At 37.5% G+C, this 20,402-nt stretch overlaps 1 protein-coding gene across 2 annotated transcripts in view; it reads left to right on the top strand.

The window, feature by feature from the left end:
* Positions 1–20,402, top strand: part of FOCAD (focadhesin) — a 90,123-nt gene that overhangs the window by 9,522 nt on the left and 60,199 nt on the right. For both annotated transcript variants that reach the window (XM_077171132.1, XM_077171133.1), the window contains exons 5-11: positions 323–477; positions 5,060–5,170; positions 10,316–10,417; positions 13,151–13,355; positions 15,579–15,785; positions 16,223–16,310; positions 16,990–17,192. In XM_077171132.1, the coding sequence (XP_077027247.1) occupies positions 323–477; positions 5,060–5,170; positions 10,316–10,417; positions 13,151–13,355; positions 15,579–15,785; positions 16,223–16,310; positions 16,990–17,192 (1,071 nt within the window). The remainder of the gene's footprint in view (positions 1–322; positions 478–5,059; positions 5,171–10,315; positions 10,418–13,150; positions 13,356–15,578; positions 15,786–16,222; positions 16,311–16,989; positions 17,193–20,402) is intronic.

Below are 20,402 nucleotides of genomic sequence, written 5' to 3'. Positions count from 1 at the left end.
CATTCCATGATTCTATCTGCATAGGAACAGCTGAAGAATTCATCTGCATTACCTTTTTGACAGAGACAGTAAATGTTATGCCCTACCATGGGGAATAACATTTACCTATCAGAGGACAAGAAAGTGGGATCTGTCCCCACTTTTCCTGACTTTTCTTTGACTTTTTGTCCTGGCCTTCTCAGGAATAGAATCTGTACCCCAGCTGCCTCTTGTGCTCTCTAAGGCTTCAGGAGAAGCGATTGAGCTGTTTTTTATTTCAAAGTGTGTTTGAGATGAACAAAGATAAATCAGTCTGATACTTGTCCCATGCTTTTGCCTTCAGACTCCTGCTCTGAACCTGCTTTGGGAGAAGTGCTGCAGTGAGAATGTTGCCTTGCGAACAGCCTGCTGTGAGGGCTTGGTGGCACTTGTGGTGGAGAAACATGCTGAGCTTGACTACGTTCTTCATGGAGCTCTCAACCTAATTCCCTCGGCAAGGTAGTGTTTATTGCTTAATTTTTGTCAGCTGGTTATCAGTCATTGCTTTTCCCTTAAAAGTACAGAGGAAGAAGAAAAGTTCTGTGTCAATATCTTCAGACACACCATGGTATTAAGGACTGCTGCTGCCCTGCCACTCTGCTGAAGGATGTTGCTTTTACCTTTGCTATGTGACAGTGTGGGTCTGACATAAAAACTCTTAGAGTATTCTATGGATGTAAGCTGATATTGTTAGTAGTTCAGGCTAGTGCTCTAAACTTTGAACTGTGGAACCTCAGAAGTCAATGAATTGCTTAGTTTTGTTGCCCCTACCATAGAAAGGGGAAAGAAAATGACAGCAACTTCCATTATGAGGGAGTGTGTTGTGGTTTAACCTCAGGCAGCAGCAAGCCTCACACAGCTGCTCACTCACTTTCCCAGCAGTAGGATTAGGGAGAGGGTAAAAAATGGAAAACTTGTGGGTTGAAATAAGGAAAATTTAAGAGGGAGAGTGAAAACTGTGCACACAAGCAAACCAAAACAAGAAATTAATTCACTGCTTCCCATGGGCAAGCAGGTGTTCAGCCATCTCCAGGAGAGCAGGGCCCCATCACACATAATGGTGACTTGGGAAAATAAATGCCATCATTCCAAACACCCCCTCTTCTTTCCCTCAATTTTATATACTGAGCATGATGTCATATGGTCTGTAATGTCTCCTTGGTCAGTTGGGATCACCATCTTGGTTCTGTCTTCTCCCAGCCTGCCAAGCATCCCCAACTTCCTTCCCTGTGTGGCAGCATGAAAAGCAGAAAAGGCTGTGTGTAAGCCCTACTCAGCAATAACAAAAACATCTCTATGTAATCAACCTGTGTTCAGCACAAATCTAAAACCATAGCCCCATACCAGCCCCTGTGAAGAGAATTAACCCTATCCCAGCCAAAATCAGCACAGAGGGAAATAACTTCTTCAGTCTGTCAAAAAAACTGATTGCTCAAATAAAGTCACCATAAGAATGTGCATTGAGATTAGGAGTGCTGCAGTCTGTTTCCTTGTTTGCTGAGGAGGAAATCACTTTACTTCGAGGCTATTTCCTCCTACACAATTCTGGAAATGGAATGCTTACATCTTGTAGTAGTCTTTTGACCTAGACTGCCTGTCCAACATACTGAGAAAATGTATTTGTGAGGCAAAGAGGCACTGTATATAACATTTAGGAATAGGAAGTCAAATTGATGATTGGGGAGAAATTTCCAACCTTGGGGAGACTGGGGAGAAATTTATCGACCTTATTAAGTTCCCTTTTGACTGGTAAGTGGATTTCTGCACCAGTTGTGTAATTCTCTTGCTAGAGACTGGTAGAGTTGTTTTTAGCCAAACTACCTATTTAGAGCTATGTATATGTTATGCTGGTAGACTCAGCACAGAGGCTGCAAGAGCCATGCTATTCAAGACATGTTCTTCATCGCTTCTCACCTTCACATAATCAGTTTTATGCTAAGGTTTCTCATATTCAGTCTGAGCCAAATGTAAACTTTTTCTAACCTTGGGACTTGCTTGTTTACAGCTAGGGTCTTGCTGTGCTGATGCTAATTCTGTGCTGGGTTTGCTGTAAATAACCACAGTTTCCTAGAAGAAGGTTTGTAAATACATTTTTATAGTATGGGTAATCTCTGCAAACCACTGTCCTCCAAATGACGACATTTTGAGGCATTTTAGGGTTAAGGGAGGATTCTACATAAGTATAACAAATAAGTAAAAGTACCTGTGATAAGACTGTGACAATCTGAGTCCTGTGGCATAAGGTGGAGTAAAAATTTTATTAGCTGTGATGCCATCATGATTTTTTGCCTTTTCTTTTTATGTACCTTTTATGTATTCTCAGTATACTTAGCATACATAGTTGAAATTCTTTGTTATGATATCTTAGCTTAAGTCCTGGTATTCTGCTAGGCCAGAAAACCAAACATGCTAAAGGCCTCACAGCTTGGGGCCGGAAAGTCTCTCGTTATCTTGAAAAAACAAGGCCCTTTCCAGAACATATTCTGTAAACTAGGCTCAAGCCCATCTTGGGGAGAATACTTTAGAATAGGGAGATGTCATACCATTCATTTCAGCTCCTCATTGGGGAACCTTTGTCAAATATGCTAATTTGCAAGGTCTACAAAATTGTACACATGATATACTCTGTGTGTGCATTTTGGTGTATTCCACCTTGATTAATTGTTGCACCTAAGGATACTTATTAAATGCCAAGATAAAAACCCTTTTATGCCTTGATCTGGTTCATAATTCTAGGACCAGGGAAAGGGCAGCAGCTGTGACTTGCAGACTAAGAAATTTGAATTTGCTGTTCAGCTGAGGGTTTGCTACAGTATCAATGGTTTATAAGGTTATGAAATATTAATGCAGCTTTGTACTGCAGAAAATAAAAAGTGTAAAATGGGATATTTAGAATTAAGTTAACCTTATAAACAAATTCAGAGTTACATATTGCAGGGACTACAATCTGCCCCACTTCTACACAGTTTGAAACTTCTTAATTTTTTTTCATGTGTGAGACCAACACATGACTGATTGCTATACTAAGTGCTGGCAAATTATGTAGTAACCTTTTATGTATTTTTGGCTTCTTTCCCACTGCCACCCCCTCCTCCCCAAGCTGCTACAAATGAAACCACATACACTATGGATTGCAAAGCAGCATTTATGTTGCCTAACCACAGAAGTCTGTGGTTTAAAACGTCTGTAGCCTCAGGACCTCATTAAACTGACAATTTCAAATTGACTCTTTTCAGTGCTAGTACTTTCTTTTGCCTTGCTTTAGAATTCAAGTCTGCAGTCCATCATTCTGTCCCCTGCCAAATTTTCATCTGTGTGGCTTTGCAGTGCTTGGTACACAGTGTTGCTAAAACAAAAACTAGCAGCCAGTGGCAACTAACAGAAAGGCATTTGCAGCCACTGAGCACTATCAATGCTGAATGGAGTTAGGTGTATATTTTGTTGGTAAAGACTACTCACATTGTGTTATTGCTTCTCTTCTTTACAGTGAATTTTGCAGGGGCTAAGTACACCTGCTGGGTTATATTTTGTCAGGTCTATCAAATTATTCACATTAGAAAAGACATTTTGTTTTGGCAGAGATGAAGATGCCGTGTTTATCTGAGTTAACTTGTGTGGTTCACAGTACCTTCTCATTGTATGTATCATTGTACTGTAACTGGCTCTTAAGTGTTTCCTTTGATGCCCTAAGAGTTTAAGCTTCATGGAACATCATATTTACATGCATGTTTGTGTGTTTATGCATACATAGAAAATATGTTTACATACATCAATACATACATGTGTATTTTCATGTGTTTTTAGGATTGGTTTTCAACATTCTGTTTAGATGATGGTGGGAAAGCACTGCCTGTGTTCAGTAATGAACAAGGATAAAAAATCAATCTACTGAAAATCCTGTGGAACAATTAGTTATTGTAATCTTAAAGACCCTGTCAGAAGGATTTCTGTGTAGCATGTTTTCAGAATGTTTTTATTACTGAGCATCCCTGCCTGTAGGAGATGGGAAATGGGATGGAAATCCTTGCAATACGACATGCCTTTATGTTGCCTCTGTTCAGGAGATGAGTGCAAAGCCTAAAGGATCTCTTCTCTCCCCATTTCCTGCTTGGGAAATAGGACCAGGGGAATACTGAAGTTTCAGAACGGGAAAGATGGTTTTCTTACCAAGTATTTTATGGTTCATTTTTTTTTCTCCTTGCTGCAGTTACCCAGTTGAAGCTGGGAAATGAACTTGCAAACTCCCATGTCACTAGCTTTTTCTAGCAGTGAGGAATTTAAAAGGTTTTTCTCTCTCTCCCTCCCCTACACCCATCCAAAAATCTCCTTCCTCCTCTGTGTTTTAGGTTGACTATATTGGGATTTAGAAGACTGTGGCACATCTTCCTGTTAGTTGCTCTGCAGCAGAGTTTTGCCAAACCTCAATGTCGTCTTGTATTGTCAGATTTCAGTATTTTGAGAGCCAGGTGTCACAACAGCCAGTCATTTTAAAGATTACAGGCACATCTTATAATTGCTCACTTTTGAAAGAGAGAGAGAAATACAAGCATGTTCTGTCACTTTTGATCTGGGTCAATACTTTCCAGTACAGAAGAGAGAATATAGTACTTTGCCTTTATCTAAACTATAAAAGTAAGCATTTAATGGTGGGGAGATCACTGTGGGACTCTCTAGATGTTCCCTGGCATGCCATACTACATTATAGAAAAGAGTCTGTCTGCAGGTGGTGACAAGTTTGGTAAAGGTTTTATGGTTAAAAGTGCTGTTTGCCTTTTATTCCCATTCTTGTAATATATGGTAGAAGCAACCTGTCAAAAGCTTTAATTGATGGGTGAATATTCTCTTTGCTGTTTTGCTCATTATGTGAACAGAAAATAAAGACACATAAATGCACAACTTGCCCAGAACAATGTGGGAATATGTTAAGAGGTGTCCTCAAGTAGAACTCAGGTCTCAAGCATCAATTTTGTTCCTTCTCTTATGTACTAATCAATTAATGTAGCTGGATACTTGATGGTAACTCACTTATTTTTGTCAACAGGAATGTGCACGGTTTAGTAAAAACTATTTGCAAGTTAATACAAATTCAAGCTGTTCAGCTGGGAAAAGATGGAGATGGGGATGAGTCTGTTTGGAGTCTGTATGGAATCAGGTTTGTTTTACATTCTTTATTTAGAAACAATAATAACTTTCTGTCTGATTTCCAGGAAAAAAAAAAAGAAAATTTTGTTAATACTGGATTTTGATCTTACTCTTTTTTGTGTATTTTGCTTTGTTCACACTGCACAGGTAATGAAGTGCTGGCACAGGTTGCCCACAGAGGTTGTGGAATCTGTCCTTAGAGATAACAGAACCTGATTGTATGTGATAATGGGTAGCCTTTACTAACTGACTGCTTGAGCATGTGGGTTGGACTGGATGATCTGAGTAGCTCCCTTTCAACCTAAGTGATGATCTGATTTTGTGGTTTTTGGTTGGTTTTTTTTTGGTTGAAAGTTTTAAGGAGTTTTAATATAACTATAAGATTGCCACCATAAGCTCAAGAGGAACAGTGGCAGTGGGGCAATGGGCGGAGGAGGAGGGGGGAGAAAACAAGTACTAGTACTTGTTCAAATACTGGATGACTTCTAATATTTCTTTTAATAAGTATTTTATTTTAAAGCTATGAATCACTTCCTTCTCACTTGTTTTTCCTGCTTTGTTCTTATTACAGAAGTCAAGTTCCCAAATGTCTTTGCTGTTAAGGTGATTGACATGTAAAAATAAAATACTTAAGATGTAGAGATACTTACCTAAAGCTTCTTGTCATGCAATATCAGACTTTTGAAGATGACATCCTAGTGACTTCATCTATCTCTTGAGAAACCATGAGTCAGTACTGACATTAAAAGCCTCTGGAGAACAGAAAAGCTTGGTAGATGTTATAAATGCTTTTCAAGTTACTTTTTATGCAATTAAGAGTTATCATTGTAGGAGGCTGTAGCTATAATGGCTTAAGGATATAAAATTCATTATTTGAGAGACAGGAATCATGTCTTCTATTGAGCAAAATGAAATAGTGAAGAAAGTGAAACAAGCTTTTTGGTGTGCTGGATGTGTTTGCATTCCTGAAATCCTTCATGTGGCTATATCAGTTCTCTTTACAAAATCCTTACTAGTATAGAGCAGTTTTAAATGAAAGGTAGGTAGAGAAGACAGAATTCTTTTGGAACCTTTTTTAAAAGCTTCTGGTAGAAGAAGCTAAGTTAAAGGAACCTAATTCTGGCTTCGTATGAAAAAGAGGGTGGTAGAATGTGACTAAAATAAGGAAATAGTCTCTGCCCAATAGAGCAAAGAAAAGTTATTACATTTTTTCACACTCACTGAAGGAGAAGTTACTGGTAACATACAGTGAAGGTGAAATTTGGTAATTCAGAATGATATAAAGTAAAGTAATAGAGAACTAAAAATAAGAAGCAGACTTTTTATTTAGCTGATAGGGTTTTTGTTTTCCCTTTTGGTTACAGTTAACTTTAATAAAGAGAAATGATTGCTTGACATAGGGTCAGAACCCTGAGATTTTGAAACCTGACTTCTGGTTTTTAGTGTATAGAACAACCTATCTTTTCATTGTAATGTAACAATTTTTGTAGTTGTGCTCCATGAAATGCCATTAAAACCTGATTTTTTTGTAAGGAATTGAAGAATGTATACAGTAGCTTACCAACAGTAATCTCCCATTACAATGCTCATATATTATGCTGTCAACTGTGCAAAAGTATTCCATATGGAAATCATCAATGAAAAATCAAAATGCAACAGTACATTCTCAAGTGGTTTGTTATTGTCACCAGTATTACAGGGTAATAAATAAAGGTGGTTTAAGCCAGTGTTGATTCTGTACAATAGAATTAATTTTTTAATACAGCTTCTTGGGATGACACAATATCTTGATCAGTTCCTGAAAAGAAATGGAAGAAAATTAATGTATTGTGGATTTGTGCATTTTATTATATAGTGTTTCCCTGGGATGAAGTTAACTTTTTCCAGAGCAGCCATCTGCAACCAGAATAGTGTTGATAACACACCAGTTTTGGCCTCTGCTGAGCAGTGCTATCCCTCCAGCCCATTGCCATCCCTCAAAGGGCCAGTAAGTCCCTTTGGAGGGGGCATAGCCAGCATAGCTTACCCAATCTAACTAAAGGGATATTTCATATTTTCTGACACTGTGCTCAGGAGTAAAAGCCAAGAGGAAGGAGCTGGGAATGGATTTATTGTTAAGGTGTTTGTCTTCCAAAGCAATTGCTGTGCATACTGAAGCCCTACTGCACAGAAAGTGGCTACATATTGCCTGCTGATGGGAAGTAAAGACTATATTTTAATTTTACTTGCCTTCTTTTCTGGCCTTTGCTTTTCTTTAGTAAACTACCTTTTTTTTAACCCAGCAAGGGCTCCTGTTAGCATTCTTAGTGCAGGTGATTTATGATATATATGTACAAAAAATTGAATATTATTTTTTTCTGAAGGCTATTAGCCTTTTTTTTATGAACTAGTATTTTATGATATTATTAATGATTCATCATGCATGATTTTACTCTTTTAAAGTTATAGAGAACTGCTACTTTTCTGAATTCAAGATTCAGAGCAGGTAGCAAAATGCTTTAAAAATACATATTTGATGGAGTGAAGTGCTGTTTCTGAAAGGACCAGCTTTCTGAAAGGGCCAGGGTCACATGTGCATAGACAGAAAGGTGTGTTGACTGGACACATTATTTCCTCATACAGAAAAAAGAAGTCTGTCACTGAATTTGTCCTTTCAATCAGATTGGAGCTCACTTCTGTTCAGAGATGTAACAAAAAAGTTCAGATGACCTAAAAGTTAAAAATAATGTATGTTTTATTGTTACCCCTCACAACGATTTATCTTTGTTTGCCTGGACATTTCCATATTATGAGTGGGTAACCACTGTGTTTGCTTGTATGTTTTGTTTTATCCTCAACCCACTAGCAGTAATTTAGGGTAGTGGTGCTGTAACGTCATTTAAAGATGCATGTTTTACAGTGCTGTTCTAGCAATTCTTAAGATGGTGTTGACAATAAATTGCATCTACACACCTCAGTTTTCTTTCTGCTAATAGCATTATCAAGTGGAACATTCTTGATTTCCACTTTTTAGTGCTTCATCACTGTTTATTGTGGAGCTTAGCTGACTTACTTCATCATCTAGTTCAGGGCAGTTCTATTAGTTTCTGAACATACAAGATCTGTAACAAAAGATTTGCTTTTTTTCCGAAATAGTAAGCCATTTTAATTTGAAACTTGATGTTTCAGATGCTGACTTTAGGAAGGTTCCCCTGGCTTTGGTGTCATTGCAGTATTTAAATGATGAATGGATACATATTCTCTTGATGAAGAAAGGTGGTTAATTTTTAAAATATGACAAAGTTATTGAAATAAGAAGCTGCTATAACCCTGTATGTCTTTACAAGGCCTGTGTGCTTTCAAGGTCCTGGCATTGCATGTGAACAGTATTTCTAGCTTACTGCCTGATAAGGATCTGGTCTATGATGTCACTGGATTCAGGTGCTAGACAAGCAACAACTTTTTTGCCTCTTGTATGCTGTTGATTTTGGAAAACTGCAATGAAGCAATAACCTTAGCTTTTCTAGTCTTTGTGCACAGATTGTAAAAGACTCTTAACTTCATTAAAATATTTACAGGATCTAGGAAGGTGGATGTATGAAGAACATTAAGTAAGTTGACACGTTTTTGAGAAATGAATGTGAGAAGTGACAGGCTTCTAGCTCGAAATATGAGGGCCAGACCTGTAATATGCATCGTTTGGGTTCTTAGTAGATGGCAAATATGTTTTCTGAACATATTTCAAGTAATCCATAGCATCAGCCAGTTTTCTGAAAGAACTTTTGTCTTCAGATTATTTATTTCTCTGAAAAGAAACACTTATCTTCAGAAGAAAAATTATTTGATGAGCAGAGGGGGAGCCAGTATTAAAAAAAACCCCTGTGTTTTTTGCTGTGTTGTAACCACATAGCAAAGAAAACGACAGTCATAGGTATGTAAATACTCTTCAACCAGTTTTCATAGTTTGGTGGGCCTTTAATTCTTTGATTATCATCACAACTAGTCAGTTGCCCACAACTCAAAAAGTATTAACATTGAGAATGTTAAAAAAACATAATGTGGAGCACCTCTTTTAGTTTAAGAATATGTCTGCTAGATGTTTTTTCATAAACAGTGTTTTGCTAGGCATAGCATAACTCTAAAAATTCCTGATTATAGTAGATAAGTATTACCTCTGTAGTTTAGCTAAGGGAAGCCTTAATGTACCATCACATTGTGCATTTCAAATTTGCCAGATAATGGGAAAAATTAGATTTTTATTCTTTTATGGTGTTCTTTCAGATCTCACTCACTTCATTTGTAACTGAGTTGGTTCAGCGCTGCTAAAGATGAAGCCCATGTTGTATTGCAGTGGTATTGGATATGAGTGTGCCTCAGTGAATGTTGTCTTCTCTAATAAAAAGACTGTTGAAAATTCTGGCTTTTTGGTCCTCAGAAGTTTTTAAAGCAATGGTAGTAAGTGAAATAGCATTGTAAATTGTTCCTAAAAGGCATATCTGACTGTCACTCATGTAGTGTCTGAAACTGAAGCAGTGTCTCTTGAGAGACCACTTCAAGGGATAACTCTGAAATCATCCACTGCTCTGTAGGCAAAACTTCTTTAAGGTCTTGCTGGTGTGTGTAGCACAGATTTGTTGGACCTGTGAGCTGGAAAGATGGTTAACCAAACTGAAAGTGGTGGTTTGCAGCAGATTTATGCTGCCTTTCTCTGTTTGCCTTTCAGCTTACAGCATAGAATGGTATGAGTTGGAAGGATCCCTAAAGATCACCTAGTTGCAGCACCCCAGTCCCAGACAGAGACACCTTCCACTAGACCATGTTGCTCAAAGGCTCATCCAGCCTGTCCTTGATGTGTAGGGATGGGGCATCTAGAACTCTGGGCAGTAAGTTACTCTAGTTAAATGACTTTGGTTTTGTTTCTGACAGAGCAGGTTATGTACTTCAGGCTTCCCACCTTCCCAGGTTTTCCTCCACTTGGAGGAAATTTTAATCTCCTTTCTGAACTTCTGAGAAAATATTTTCTTTTGATAGTGTAGCGATCTTAGCAAAGCTCTTAAAGGGAGTTGGTAAAAGGAAGAGGTTAAATTGGCTATTTCAACAGCCATACTTATAAGTTAGTTGTTTTGCATACTTCCTTCTGTGTTATAGATATAAATGTGATTTCTTTGTTTTTCAGGAGCACTCCTCATCCATTAATCACTGTCCTAGAAAACAGACCTGATTGCTGGCCAGTTCTACTACAGCAGATAACTGCATTTTTCCATCAGTGTCCAGAAAGGTAAATGAATGAAAAAATTTCAAAAGCCTAGCAAATGTAGACAGCTGAATCATATTACTGTAACTGTTTTGTTGAAGGCAAACAAGCTGTAAGAATTCTGTCTTTTGTGAAAGATACTTGTAAAATGTAATTATGCATTTACAATGTATATATTTATAATTTAATGTATACAATGTGTACCTATTTATAATTTATAACTCACAATTTAAGATAGTATAAATAATAATTATTAATTAATTTTTATTTATTAATAATTTATTAAAATCAATATCATAGCTTTTTATCAACTATGTCGATAAATTTTATATGGGTATAGAATAATTGGTGCAAAACTGATAGCATATTTGGATTTTTTTTAAAAATCAGCAATTTGGCTTATCAACTTTGTAAAAATTTTGACTGCTTAGTCATAAAAAGTGAATACAAATGTAACTCATCTATACAAAATGATGGGATGATGAAGGAAAAGTAAAGACGATTAAATCATCAGAAAAGATGAGGTCTTGAAAAACAATGTATCCTTCTGATTAAAAAATATAGAAAAAAAAATCAGTGGGACAACCTTATTATCAAGCATCATTAAAATGACCAAATACTTCACAGCCAACAATCTCAGCCTTTTCTTCATGTTTACCACTAAGGAATTTGTCCAATAAAACTTCCATGTAAGACAGTGAATCTGTGGCATTCTCAAAGAGAACTGTTTTATAAGATTTTACACCTATATATATGCTTTTCAGATAAAAATATGCCTTATTTCCTGTTTTCTGACAGACTAATAACAGAGTAATAGAGCAGAGAAATTGGCTTCTCTGTTCTCTTGCTTTTTGTAAAGAAACAAGTTAATCTCTTAACTTTCTGGTGGGCTTAGACTACATGATCAATAGTAAGACTTTCAAGCAAAAGTATGTTTTGCTCAATTTAATTGATCACAGTCTTTTTCAAATGTTGTTCATTCTTTCACTCAGCTGCTAAATCTGGGACTCACATAGAGTCCCCTCAGATCTATAAATGGAGTGAACTGCAGATTTTTTTGCTGAGTGGCTTCTTTTGAATTAAAATAGGAGTTTTTCTTAGTGAAAAGGAAAATATAGATGTTCTTTTTGGTGCTCTTTGTTCAAGATTTCTGTAGGTAAAGTGCTAGACTGAGAATGTGGAATCACAGAATAATTTAGGTTTGGAAATGCCCTTCAGAACATGGAGTCCAGCCATTAACCTAATGCTATCAAGTCCCCCACTAAACAGTGTCCCTAAGTGTGGTGTAAACAAGCCATGGTAATGTGACCTATTACTGAATTCTTTCTAGAGTTTTGCATCAAAACTGAGTCTCGATGCAAAACTGTAGAAGCTTGTTTAAAACAGAGTTTTGATTTCCTGTTGATGTACTGGATGGTAGGAAGGTTCTGCAGAGGGATTTGGACAAACTGGATTTTTTGGGCTGAGGCCACTGGTGTGAGGTTCAACCCCAAATGCCAGGTCCTGCACTGTGGTCACAACAATTCCATGGAGGGAAGAGCTGAGGGAAGAGTGGCTGGAAAACTGCACAAAGGAAGAGGACCTGAGGGTACTAGTTGGCAGCATCTGAACATGAGCCAGCATGTGGCTAAGAAGGCCAATGGCATCCTGGCTTGCATCAGAAATAGTGTGGCCAGCAAGTGCAGGACTAGGAAATGTACTTGGCACTGGTGAGGCTGTGCCTCAAACACTTTGTCCAGTTCTGGGCCCCTCATGACAAGAAGAACATGGAGGTGCTGGAGCAAGTCCAGAGTAGGGCAGTGGAGCTGGTGAAGGGTCTGGAGCACAGATCTGATGAGGAGCAGCTGGGGGTGTTTAGCACAGAGGAAAGGAGACTGAGGGGTGATGTTATTGTTCTCTGCCTGAAAGGAGGAGCCAGATGGGGATTATCCTGTTCTCCCAAGTAACAAGTGACAGGATGAGAGTAAATAGGCTCAAGTTGCATCAAGGGAGGTTTAGATTGGCTATTAGGAAAAATTTCATCATGGGCTTGTCATGTAGCAGTCTGCTCAGGGAAGTGGTAGAGTCACCATCCCTGGAAGTATTCAAAAAGACCTGTAAATGTGGCACTTGACATGGTTTAGCAGTGGGCATGACACTGCTGATTGGACTTGAGCCTAAACAATTCTGTGATTCTATATTTGTTACTGTATTGACCATCATCTTCATTTGATTGTTTTAGTTATGTCAAGGACAGCTTGTATTCCTAACAGGGTCAAGCCAAAATATTTGTTCTGTGATAATATTTTACTGGGAAGCCATGTTGATCAAAACAGTTCCTGTTTCACTTAATTGTATTAAGACCATTCTGCAAAACTGATAAGTAAAGGATGACTCCTTTTTACTGAAATTATGTTTTATGTGTTTTAAAAAGATATTACTCAGAATGGCACATTAGTCTGTTATGACATTCAGCAAGAAAAGTCACTTTCTTGAATTGATGAGGAAAAAAAGAGTAAAATTAGGAGTGTTGTAACCTGCAGGTCCATATTGAGTCTTTTAAAAAATTGCACTTTGAGGTATGGTTACAGTATTGGGTGTCATGATATTACTTAGTTATGGTAAGTCCAAGTTTTTTTGTGAGATTTAGTAATGTCCTTCTCAACACCATTCTGTTAAATGGGTCTTGTGAATTTTTGCAGGTAATGTCACATTCCTTAGGTTTCCTTGTAGTTTCAGAAGAAAGCATTCTTGACAAACTTATTTCTTGAACTGCAGGGCAGAGGGTTCATGTGTTGGCATAATGGCTTCATTTCTGAGATTCCTCTATTGTGAACCATCCCAGTTACGGGAATATGCTGAACTGCGAATAGGTTTACTTAAGATCTTACTGCAACCTCATGGGCCAAAGCACAAAGAAGCACCCTCCATGCTGGAATGTGAGATTCTTCGACTTCTGTGTGATTTGATTCCACACTTGCAGGTACAGCTGTTGCCTATCCTACCTTTCACAAACAGATATTATCAAAAATAGCAATAGTATTATTATTATTATTGTTGTTGTCTTTCAAGTGTGCAAATATAGCATTCTTTTCCATTTTCTGTAGATGCAATTTGTTGATAATATATAAATCTAACAAACTGTCTCATTCTGGTAGAAGACTTTATTTGTTCAAATCTGATACACCTGCTAAGATAGGAATTGAAACATGTTTATTGTAATGACTTCTGTTTAGTTGCCTCAGTAAACATACAGTAAACTTAGAAAGGCAGTCATGAGAAAATTTTCTTAAATGGCAAGATATTTGTCAAAACCATACAGTTTTCACTTAAAGTGGATAATATTAAAATTAAATAAACTATATGAGAAGCATGATCTAAGTACTTCTAGATATTCCTTTCTCACTCTTTAAAACAGAGTGATTAGTGGGTCTGAACACAAAATTTAGTTGTTCTGAAATGTGCTGAAGGTTTTGAATGTTTTTTTAAGTTGCACAGTGATACATGGTAGGAGCTAGGGATTTAATCTTACTATCCCCTTTGGTTACAGGCCTATGATGTTGGTTAAACTTAAAAGCTCTGCTTTTCCTCATGCTTTACTGTAATACCAGTTAAGTTTTTTGTACCTATCTTTTCCTTCTTCTTTTGATATTAGGACAAAGCTTCAGATAGATGTAGTCAGCCAAACATGGGTGCTTTGTCGTTATTGCTATGGAGAGAGGGTTCATTAATATGATAATGTAAAGTTAAGTAGGTTTCTTATAAGGATATTTAGTAGAATCTTTCTGCTATGGCATTTTCCTAGAAAAGTCTTCTTTGTTCTCACAGCTACTTTCCACAATCTTTTGGAAGACATATAGCTTCCATTATACATGTTTGTCTTGGTTCAGGTCAATTCCTTATGATGATGGACACATGCTGACCTTTTCTAGTCACAGAGAGATTTCTGATTTTGTTTCAATTTTACTCAAGCTTCAGTATAACATTGTGTTTTAAATGTATGACCAAGCTTCAGGCTTGAAAACATTTAGCCATAAAAATGGCACTGAATAAAACTTACAAAATTAGTTATGAATCTTTCTTTCCTTCATACATGTTGGCATTTATTTTTTTTAAAGAAGAAATCAGTTCTTTTTTTAAAATAGAAATCATATTTTCAAACTTATATTAATACTTGAACATTTTTGTCTTGCCTGAGATACAACTTCCACAATGGAAGGTACTTCCTTCAAGAAGCCTGTTTGATAGACTGTTTTGTAATCTGTCAATTCCTTCCTCTTCTTTCTCTGAACCTCAGGTTGTTCTTATACTTTCATTTTAGCATGGCTTAATTTAATTCTCTGTGTAATATAAATGCTGGAATGTTTCCCTGTCATTTTGTCTGACAGTGTCAACCAAGCTGTCAGAAGTACAGCTCTTCACTTGTAGACTTTTCTGCTGATCAATTCAGTGAGATTTCTGCTTAGAGCAGTTTATTTATAGAAAAAAAGGGAATAAAAATCAGGGTGTGATGCTTAATGCTGGCTCCAGAATTTGGATTGGAACAGTGCATTTTTCTGGAAGTAGAGTTTTCAAGAACAGAAAACACTGTCATCCAATACATGGGGACTTTCTGCAGACAATCTGCTTCTTGAAACCTCTTTAGCAAGCATTTAGATATGGAGATACTGCTTTTGGGTATCACACTTCAGCTTTTAGTTTTTGTGGTAGTTAGATTGCATGGTGTTCTAGAATCAAGTAACACCACTGCCTTTCTCTTTTGAGACAAATGGTAAAATCCTGGTTATTTTGTAAAGGAAGTATTGTAGAGCCAGATGTTTCCGTTATAAGGATGTTTACTTGCTTAATGAAATCCCCACTCACTTTTTTGTGCTGTTGTGGAAGCCCGAATAGCTGAGTTAATTGCTGTTGCTTTTGAGTAAAAAGGAATTTTTCTCATCAGCTACCAAGAAATATTTTAATTCTTTCACATGTTTCTCATTTTACTTCAAAATATCAAACAGCAGTTCATAAGTTGTTTTTTTCAGGGAAGTTGAATAAGGGATTCCTGGCATTAGTTTGTACAGGTGTTGCTTCAAAGATTTGGTACTATGCAATAGAAACATAGCAGAACTAATAGAACTAATTCTAAGTTCTGCGTAGACAGGGAAGGGCACCTAAATCATCATGTCTTTTGCCTTTGTTTTGTTTTAACCACTTTCTGCAGCTTAAAGACTTACTGCAAGTTACAGAAGCCTTGTTTTTCCTGCAAGAGCTGTTCCTCAGCCTACTACGCTATCCTTTGTTTTGGGAAGTTCAATTATCGCAGCTTAGTCTGCAGCTGTTATGCTTCTGTGAAGTGTGTTTAAATGTGACAGGAGAATGCTCATCTTTGATCTCCCTAATAGAGGACAACTTAGAGCTCCTAAAAGAGGTAAGAGTATATGCTAAAAATGTAAAATAGTTTTATTAAATTTAAAGATTGTCATGTTTAAGGCAGTAGAGACATTTATCCATGACATTCAGCTGACAGTGACCAGTGTTGATTTCAAAAGCTTCTAATTTTTTTTCCCCTTTTTCAGAAGGTAAAAACTGGTTCTGTATATATCAATTCTGTATATATTAATCTTTTAGTACAAAAATTTTTTTAAAGTGAGTTAGAACAGTTTGGACAAAGTAGCTAAATGTTCCAATTACTTAGTTAAAATGCTATTTCTGCACAGCTATATTCTTCATTGCTCTGTCACTGCATGTGCACTTACTATGATTCATGAAGATAATCTTGCAAAGTTTTGGTAGTTTCCTGTTTGTTCTGTTTACTATCACTGAGAAAGAGAAGAGACTTGGAACTTTTTTCTTTTTTCCTCATAGGTATTTCCAGTGGACCAGTATATAGTTGGGCTAGCACTTCTACTTCTGCAAACTCCAGAAAGTCAGCAAAAGTCTGTCTTGAGTCTAGGTAAAGCTCATATTGTGAAAGAGGAATCCACACTCTTAAAACTGTGTCTTTGCTTCTTCATATTTATGAAATAAGCACAGCATTCCCCTGGAATTGGATTGGGTGGTAAAATGGGCTTTCTTTATAAGCAGAATTTTTCCTGAATTTAAAAAGTAATGGCAGTAAAAATAATTTTTCCTACTACACTGACTTATTCCATTGGTGTTAGTATATTTTAAGCTCCCTCCTGTCTTGGAGCTTATTGCATTCATTTTTGAGCCAACAGGATATTCTTAACTGATGCTCATGCATCCTGAGTGGTTTCTTATTACAGGTATTGAGAGCAGGCGTGACGATCATGGCAATGTTTAGCAGGCTTTTGACTTAGCAGTTTTGATTAGTGTATTTTGATTAGTGTATTAGTTATTCCAGTAAAAACAAAGGTCTGTGCTACATTTAATTTTTGTATTTTTTGCTGCCATCAGGTACTTTGCTATAAACAACAGAAATGTTTGTGTCTCTAAATGAAAAATGGCAAAAAAACTTTTACTCTTTATATACACATACAGTAAATCTGGGGACCATTACTTTGCTCAAATGGAGTGTTTCCTAGAAATGCCTATGTCATGCCTAAAGGTACCAATGTTCTTTCCTTTTTTTCCTCCTTGACCTTTGTTTTTCCTCATTTTCTCTTAAATAGCTTACAAGCTCCTTACATGTTCAGAAACCCAGGACATCTCAACCACAGCCCTTACTTTGGTGATGCCTGTGCTACAGATCTTATCTTCTACGACAGTTGGAGATTGCCTATCAGGGGATGTTTCTGGAACTACCAGGCAGCAGCTGGCTGTAAATCTTTTGGGAATATTAAAGGAGAAAGGTGTGAAGGATAAACAGGAATTGGTAAATTGATAAAGTTTCTTTCCTTTTTGGGGGGCAGGTAGGGGAGGCATTAAAATTTTTTTCTGCACAAAGCCTAGCTGCTTGAGAAAGACTCTGCATGTGTGAATTTCTTTGCGTGATACATTCTACGGGAATGCTTGAAAATATGTATAGTCCATAAAACCAGAGCAGTGGTAAAATGAAAGTTTGTTTCTTTGCTGGATATTGGTTTTATTTAGCAAATGAGATTTTTTTACTTTAAGAGACTGTATAGATTTAAGAATTCACCTGTATTACTAAGCAAGTAACAGGATTTAGCAGAAACCAAGGTTACTTATATTTACTCTGTTTCTTTCAGACTTGTTTATTCTCTGCATCTCTTTTTCCTTACTGCTGTGCTGTGACTATTATGTACTATTCTTTCTACCTTGGCTGAAGAGAGTTACATAGCACCTAAGTGTCATTTAACAAATTTTGTCTCATTAACCTGAATCTTTTTATATGTTCTCTTGGGGCTTTTTGGGTTTTAGTTATTTACTTATGTCCCACTTCTCTGCCATCTATTTGTTTATCTGCACTATTCCAAGAACAGGTGACAGCAAATCTCTTTGATCAAGATGGTGTCTAGCAGTGGGGTAGCTAAGCTCCCTTACTGCTTTATACCCCTGTTTTGTGTAGAGAGGGTGTGATGTGACAAGTTGGAGCCAGATATAATGCCAGTTCTGAGTCCCACTACTTCTCCTTGAATCCTCCACATACTTCATCTTCTATTTCTTCAAATCTGAAAAGGCCCATTTGTGCTCCTAAAAGAAAAACACTTTTTTAAAGTTCACAAAACCTTACACTTCATAGTCTACTCTTAAAGAATAGACAGTGGGATGAGAGTGGTTACAGCTCATTTCCTTCTAATGGGATTTTCTGTGTGCCAGCCTGTACAGATGCCAGTGGAGGTTTGTATCAGTGAAATATCTTTGTCGCATGTCAGTCCTCTATGCTCTGCGTCACTCACACACATTTTGTTTTCTGTTGTGTTTTAGAAACTATTTTAGTGATTTGTCATAAGACTGCTGTGTTATTGTACAAGATTACAGTGCATTGTGTTATACTGGCTTCCTGTAAGAGGACTTGGTTTTACTAATTCTGGTATTTTCTTTGCTTCAGAAAAGCATGTGAAAATTTTTCTGTTAAAGGCTTAAATAATTTTTGATCACTAACTTTTTCTGTTAGCCATGTTACAATGGAAAACAGTTGTCTTTGCTGAAAATTCCCTAACAGTTTCTTCACCTGTGTCTCACTAATTCTTGCCAAGTTCATAAGAAGTAGCTTGGCAGATCTTTGGCAATTAATGGTTCTCAATGCAAATGGGGAGAGAATAATTTTGCCTGATTATTGTTTGAAATAATTATGCCAATAACCTTTGGTTTTCAACTAAAAGATTAAAAAATGTAGACTCTCTTTAATGGTCCCATGATAACAGTCAATTTGTGTTGTAGGATCAGATCAGTGCTAAGAGAATAAAATCTTGATTGAATTATCCTTAGACTTGCTTCATATTGAAAATAGACAAGAAAAAAGGTACTAAAAAGAAAGCAAATGCTATGTCCCCAGTGAAGAAGCTTTGAGCAATTGTATATAAGAGCAAACAAACATGGTTAAGTTATGGTATATTTTAATAGAATCACAGAACAGCCCAGGCTGCAAGATCATCTAGTCTAGCCTTTCATAGGAAATGGAGCCTAGATGAGGTTATCTGGTATCCTATCCAATTACATGTTGAAAACATCCAGTGATGGGGACTATACCATGTCCCTGGGGAGGTTGTTTGAGTGAATGATTGTTTTCACTATCAAAAATGTCTTGCTTGTAATGTTCTCCCTCACCTTCTCCCAGGCATCTTGTATCCATTGCCCTTTGTATTCTCCAAGTGGCTCTTTGTGAAGGGAGAGCTTCTGTCCTCTTAGTAACTGCCCTTCAAGTACTGGAAAATAATCACATCCCCCCTTGAGCCTTCACTTCTGCAGGGTGAAAAGACCTGACTCATGGCACTCCTTTGACTCATCTTCAGTCCATCCACATCTGTTTTGGAACTGTGGGGGCCAGAACTGGGCACACTACTCCATGTGCAGTCTGACAAGCGCTGGTGAAGTGGGATGGTCACATCCCTCTCTGTTAGCATCCCCCCATGGATGCATCTCAGGATCCACCTTGCCTCAGTAGCTGCAGCAGTCACTGCTGACCTGGTGTCTGTGTGTTGTCCGCTGGGACCCCCGGGCTCCTCTTGGCAAGGCTGTCCCACAGCTCATGGGACCTGGCCTGGCCAGGCTCTTTGGTTTTGTGCTCCCAGGTGCAGGACTCTGCACTTCCTTGGTTGAACTTTACACAGTTCTTGTGACCCGATCTTCCAGCCTGTTCATATCTCTGTAAGGTGACTCTCCCTGCTGATGAGTCCCCCTCAGCACCCAGTTTAGTGTCACAGCAAACGTGGTGAGTGTGCTTTTGCTCTCATCATCCAGATCATTCATGCAGATGTTACAACTTGGAGCCTGGTACTGATCCTTAGGGGGCCCCACTTGGGACAGGCTGCCAGCCTCAGAAAAGCGCATTGATCAGGAGAGGAGGTATTGAGAACCAGCATTATCAGTAACTTTTTTCCTGTCCTGTCAGAGTCTTTACCACTCAGAGTCTTTTTTTTCCCCCTGGTTATTTAAAGCTGAGTGGATACATGACTTTTGTATGCTGAATTCTGCTTTCAATGTTCATTTGGGGAATCTCTTCTCCAATACTTTCTTCACCTCATCTTTATGTAAATGTTGTAAATTGGCCTATGTCTTCCCAGGCTTCTACTTAACTGCTTTTTTAACTGATCAGGCATTTCTTCTTTTTGATATCTCTGATTTATTCCAGTTCCAGCTGAATCCTGACCTTCATGTATGCCACCATGAAAATCCTAGCAAGGATCTTGTCCCCAGTGGGTATTTGGCCACCTTTCCATTGGGGTTGTGCTTCTTTTTTTTGCTTTTAACAGCACTCAGAAGTTAAATGTCCTTTTAATGGCTTTTTTTTCCTTCTGCATTGATGGCAGTGGGGAATATTTCTACCTGTCATGACATGATTTTGAAAGTTAGGATGGGGCTAGGCCTTCATGTATGCCTTGCCATTGAGGGATTTTATTTATGTATATATGTGTGTGTATGTATATACACACAGAACCCCCTACATATATATATTTAT

This window comes from Agelaius phoeniceus, chromosome Z (genome assembly GCF_051311805.1).
Source record: "Agelaius phoeniceus isolate bAgePho1 chromosome Z, bAgePho1.hap1, whole genome shotgun sequence".
Lineage (NCBI taxonomy): Eukaryota > Metazoa > Chordata > Aves > Passeriformes > Icteridae > Agelaius > Agelaius phoeniceus.
Note: the sequence above shows the minus strand (reverse complement) of the source record. Positions and strands in the feature narration are given on the sequence as shown.